Raw genomic sequence first — 6226 nt, 5'->3', positions numbered from 1 at the left:
GGGGGGGGGGGAGGGCTCTGTGCACTCTCTCCCTGCCTCCCTGGCACCCACAACACACACCCTGGAAGTGATGGAGGCTCAGCAGGGATGCTGATTGGTCACCAGCTCTGCATCCTAACATTCTAGGGCTTTCTCCAGAAGTGTGCTGAGAGCTCAGCCTGTGGAAAGAGGGCTGGAGTAGGAGCCGCTTAGACCTGGCCTCGAGCCTAGGAGATGATTGACTGCCTGTGTATAAAAGGGTGCTGAGGCCCTGGGGACCTTCCTCCACTCGGGGGAGTGCAGCTCTCCCCACAGTCCTCATTCCTCTCACCCCCTGTGACAGTGCTACATCGATGGCCCTTATGGAACCTCCACCCGCAGGATCTTTGCCTCGGAGCACGCCGTGCTCATTGGGGCAGGTATCGGCATCACCCCCTTTGCCTCCATCCTGCAGAGCATCATGCACAGGTGAGTGCACAGAGCATGGCCCCACCCACATCCTGGGCCTGTCCTGACAGCGGCCCCCCTCGATGCTCCCACTTTCTAACCCCTCCTTTCACCTCTCCCCCTCCCCTCTTCTCTTCCCTCTCCTCCTTGTCCTCCGCCTTATTTTGTGTCTCATCTCCTCTTCCTCATAGGGTGGGCTCTGCCACCCCATCCTTACTTCCTACCTTCTACACTATTCTCTGGGGTCCTGAAAAGTCTCAATTACCCCCAAAATTAAAAACCCCCTCCTCCTGCTTCCCCTCAGGCACCAAAAGAGAAAGCACGTTTGCCCCAGCTGCCAACACTCCTGGATGGAGGGCCTCCAGGACCACGACATGAAGCTGCACAAGGTGGGTGCCACCTCCCGCAGGCAGACCTCCGGACCTTCTCCCCAACACCTCCCGGAGCAGGAGCCAGTGCTCCCGTGCAGAGGCAGGAAGGGATACCCTACCTCTCCTCTGCTGGGACCCCCTTGTTCCTTCCAAGTTGTTCTTTCTCTTTCATTTCCTCCAAAATGCCAGCTCTCCTGGTCCCTCCTAAATTTCCAGGCCTCTGCTATCAACATTCCCGTCACTTCTGAGAGCCCGCTGGGCCCTAAAAAGAAGCACCTTCAGGGACCCAGCTCCAAGCCTCATGCTTACCATCCATGACCCAATGGTGGTTTCAGAGATGAAAACATGTTTGCCTTTTGGAAAGTCATTATTGTGCACAGGGAACTAAACAGTAATTTTGCATAGCTGTCTTTCCCAAGCTGATATCTCAGAACACTGCTTACAAAGACAAATTCTAGCTTTGGAGTCAGGAACCTGGGTCCTGGTCATGCTGTTCTGGAAACTGGGAGTCTTTTTACTTCTGTGTGTCTGTCTTCCCCTCTGACCATGTGTAGACACTGGGGGTCCTCAGGGCCCAGGGACCACAAATGTGAGCACGCTGTGAACGAGGGAGACCCTCCTCTGAGCCGAAGCCCCTCTCTCTAGGTGGATTTCATCTGGATCAACCGAGACCAGAGGTCTTTTGAGTGGTTTGTGAGCCTGCTGACCAAACTAGAGATGGACCAGGCCCAGGAGGCACAAGACGGTAGGAGAGGGACAGGTCCTGCAGCCTGTGGGGAGGGACTGGGGAGTCAAGGTCTCTTTTTAAAAAATGATTTATTGAGGTAAAGTTCACATACCATAAAATGAACCATTTTAATATGAACTCAGTGTCTTTTAAAAAAGTGTTTGTTCCATTTCTATGAAAGATGGGGAAGGTCCACTATAATTTAATATTTTGTAAAGTTTTTTTTAAAGCAAAAAAAAAAAAAGGAAAATGAGCCAGTCACAGTGGTGCACACCTGTAATCCCAATGGCTCAGGAGGCTGAAGCAGGAGAATCACAAGTTCAAAGCCAGCCTCAGCGACTTAGCTAAGCCCTAAACAACTCAGTGAGACCCTGTCTCTAAATAAAATACAAAAAAGGGCTAGGGATGTGGCCCAGTGGTTAAGCACCCCTGAGTTCAATCCCTGTACCAAAAAAAAAAAAAAAAAAGGGAGGGGAATCACTCATAATTCCATCCATGGTCCAGATTACTCTAAACATATTAAAGAATTTTTTCCAAGTTTTTCTTTTCTTTTTCACATTTTATAAAAATGTATATTCTTTATTTTCATAACTGCTCTTTTTTATGATATCTTTTAGATCTCCAGGCCCCACCTTGACCTTCTAGTTCAGCTCTCCTGAAGGCAGAGCTCAGGGATACACATTCCATCATGCTTCTAAGCAGAAGCATGGTGGAATTGTTTTTGGATTGTTTTTTGAGGCATCATTTACATACAATAAAATTAGAAAAATCTTTTGTACAATAAATACAATGACATTTTAACATATGCATACAGTGTGTTACCACCACTACAACCAAATTATGGAACATTTTCATTACCCAAAAGGTTTCCCCATCTCCATCCCATGTTGGCAGTCAACATCTTCCCCTGACCGTTAGCCCTGGCAATAACCGATTTGCTTTCTATCACGACAATCTGGCCTTTTTTAGATTTCATATGCATGGAATCATATGAATGTCCACTTCTTCTACTTATCATAGCACCTTGGGAATTGTCCTCATTGTTGCAGGTATCCATAAACAGTTGAATTCATTTTTATTGCTGAGTAGTATTCCATTTTACAAATATGCTACAATTTGTCTTTCCTTTCACTAGTTGATGGACAGTAGAGTTATTTCCATTTTTTGATTATTTTGACACAAGTTTTTGTATGGACCTTTATTCATATGTCTGTCAGATAAATATTTAGGAGCGGGTTTGTTGAGTATTGTGGTAAGTATTAAGTTCAATAGTGTAAATATCGCTGAACTACTTTTCCAAAGCAATTATTCCATTCTACATTTTCGTCAGAAGTGAATGAGAGTTCCTGGTGCTCCATACCTTCATCAGCCTTTTTTGTTTCAGCCATTCTAGTAGATGTGAGTGATCTCCTAATGTGCTCTGAACTGCATTTTCCTAGTGACTAGTGATGCTGAATATCTTCTTGTGGGCTTGTTATTACATGTTCTTTGTGTTTTTTTTTTATTGGTGTGTAATAATTGCACATAAAAGAGGGATTCTTTGTGACATATTTGTACACATACAGAAGTTTTGGCTTATTTCATTTCCCAGTACTCTCCTTTTTCTTTCCCTTCTTCCTCCCCTCGATTCCCTTCTATTTGACTGGTCTCCTTTCTATTTTTGTGAAATCCCTTGTTTTTAATCCCTCTTTTTTCTCTAGCTGTTACATGTTCTTTGCGAGGTGTCTGTTCAAGTATTTTGCCCAGTTTTAAATCCAGATGTTTGTCTTCTTTTTACTTAGTTGTCAGCACTCTTTATATATTCTGGAAACAAATCCATTATTAGCTGGATATTTTACAAAACATTGTCTTTTCATTGTCTTAAACTGTCTTTTGAAGAACAAAGGTTTTACTTTTTTTTAATATCTTTATTTTATTTATTTATTTATTTTTAATGTGGTGCTGAGGATCGAACCCAGGGCCTCACACATGCTAGGCGAGCTCTCTACCTCTGAACCACAACCCCAGCCCCTTGTTTTACTTTTTAATGATGTCCAATTTATCAGTCTTTTCTTTTATTTCTCTTCTTTTTGTGTTATATTTAAAATCTTTATGTCACTCGAAGTCATGAGAATTTTCTCCAGTGTTTTCTGCTACATATTTTGTAGTTCAGCTCTTCATTTAAATTAGAATTTCTTAGTTTTGTCACTATTGACATTTTGGGCCAAATCATTTCTTATTATATGCATAATTCCTATACATCTTAGGATTTTAGCTACTTTTCAACCTCTGTTCACTAGAAAATAGTAGTACCCTATCCCTGTCATGAAAATATAAAATACCTCCAGATATTGTCAAATGTCTGTGGGAATAAAATTGCCTTCTTTTTAGAAGCACTTATTTAAATAATTATCCATTCAAAATCAATTTTGTATACGATGAGAGTTAAAGGTAAAAGTTAATTTTTACATATGAATACCCAGTTAATTTTTTTTCCAAGGATTTCTAGTCTCACTCCAAGAACCAGAGACAGAGGCCAAAGTCTTCATTGCACAACAGAGGTGGATACATATTAAGGATCTTTATGACTTCTTGATGAATCGACCACCTTCTCATTATATAATATTCTTCATCTCTGATAATATACCTTGTTCTGAAGTCTATTTTTTTTCTGAAATCAATGGAGCCATTCTAGTTTTTTTAAAAAAATTAGTTATGCTATAATATTTCTTTTTCCATTCTTTTTACCAGTCTCATTGTTACATTAAAAGTGAGTTCCTTCTATACAACCTTTCTTTTTAAAAATGCAATTTGATAATATTTGCCTTTTAATTGGAGTTTCTAGCCCATTTATATTTTACATAATTATTGATATAATTGTGTTCAAATCTACTATCCTGGTTTTGTTTTCTGTTTGTCCCTCTCTTTTTTTTCCTTTCCCCCTCTTTTTCTGTGTAGTTTAGGATTAATTGTATGTTTTTATAATATCATTTATCTCTGTTATTTAATTACTAACCATATTGCTTGATTTTATTATTCCTGTGGTTGCTATTGGGCTTAAAATATACATCTTTAACATCACAGTCTATCTTTAAATACTATTACACTACTTATTGCACAGCATTATCCTTACCATAATTTCTCCTTTATTGTCCTTTGTGCTTAGTCATACATTTTACTACTACATGTTATAAGTCCTACAGTACCTTGTTATTTATTTTGCTTTAAATAGTCAATTATCTTTCAAAAAGAAATTTAAGGGGCTGGGGTTGTGGCTCAGTGGTAGAGCACTCACCTAGCATGTGCAAGGTGCTGGGTTCGATCCTCAGCACCACATAAAAATAAATAAATACAATAAAAGTATTATCTAAGGTCATCTTTAAAAAATTTTTTTTAATTAAAATAAACCTCTTTTACATTTATACACATACTTACCATTTCTGGTTCATTTCATTTTTGTGCATATTTCCAGATTTCCATCTGGGATAATTTTCCTTCTGCTTGAAAAACTCCCTATATAATTTCCTGTATTTCGTATCTAAAATAATGCAGATGATAATTCCTTTAGCTTTTGATTTTCCTCCAGAAGTCTTTTTCCCACCTTAGCTTTTTTTTAGTTGTTGTTTGTTTGTTTGTTTTGGTACTGGAGGATTGCACCCAGGGGTGCTTTACCACTGAGCCACATTCCTAGCCCTTTTTATGTTTTATTTTGTGATAGAGTCTCACTATCCTGCTGAGGGTCTTGCTAAATTTCTGAGGGTGGCTTTGAACTCTTGATATTCTTGCCTCAGCCTCCCAAGCTGCTGGGATAACAGGTATACACCACTGTGCTCGACCTCACCTTGATTTTTTAACAATATTGTTATCAGTTAATTTTTTTCCTTTGCTTCTTTAAAGATTCCCTCCATTGTCTTCTGGCTTGCATAGTTTCTGACAAGATAACTCTTGTACTTATCTTTATTCCTCTTTAGTAATTTTTCCTCTTTTTACCACTTAAGATCCCCCCCCTTATTATGATGACTCTTTGTGTGTTTTTGTTTATATTTCTTGTTCTCAGAGGTCATTGAACTTGTAGAGCCTAGAGTTTTTATCAAATTTGGAAGTTTGTCAGACATTTTTTCTTTCTTTTTTTTTTTAAATTTTTTATTGTTGGCTGTTCAAAACATTACATAGTTCTTGATATATCATATTTCACACTTTGATTCAAGTGGGTTATGAGCTCCCATTTTTACCCTGTATACAGATTGCAGAATCACATCAGTTACACATCCATTGATTTACATATTGCCATACTAGTGTCTGTTGTGTTCTGCTGCCTTTCCTATCCTCTACTATCCCCCCTCCCCTCCACTCCCCTCCCCTCTTCTCTCTCTGCCCCCTTTACTGACATTCATTTGTCCCCCTTGTTTTATTTTTCCCTTTCCCCTCACTTCCTCTTGCATGTACTTTTGTATAACTCTGAGGGTCTCCTTCCATATCCATGCAATTTCCCTTCTCTCTCCCTTTCCCTCCCACCTCTCATCCCTGTTTATTTTTTTATTTTTATTTTTTTTTAAATTTTTTATTGTGGGTTGTTCAAAACATTACAAATTTCTTGACATATCATATTCCACACTTTGATTCAAGTGGGTTATGAACTCCCACCTTCACCCCATACACAGATTGCAGAATCACATCAGTTACACATCCATTGATTTACATATTGCCATACTAGTGTCTGTTG

At 39.5% G+C, this 6226-nt stretch overlaps 1 protein-coding gene across 1 annotated transcript in view; it reads left to right on the top strand.

The window, feature by feature from the left end:
* Positions 1-6226, top strand: part of Nox5 (NADPH oxidase 5) — a 63618-nt gene that overhangs the window by 33710 nt on the left and 23682 nt on the right. The window contains exons 13-15 of the mRNA XM_048793026.1: positions 323-447; positions 731-815; positions 1443-1542. Of these exons, the coding sequence (XP_048648983.1) occupies positions 323-447; positions 731-815; positions 1443-1542 (310 nt within the window). The remainder of the gene's footprint in view (positions 1-322; positions 448-730; positions 816-1442; positions 1543-6226) is intronic.

This window comes from Marmota marmota, unplaced genomic scaffold (genome assembly GCF_001458135.2).
Source record: "Marmota marmota marmota unplaced genomic scaffold, marMar, whole genome shotgun sequence".
Taxonomy (NCBI): Eukaryota; Metazoa; Chordata; class Mammalia; order Rodentia; family Sciuridae; genus Marmota; species Marmota marmota.
The sequence above is the reverse complement of the archived record's forward strand: the minus strand, read 5'-3'. Positions and strand labels throughout refer to the sequence as shown.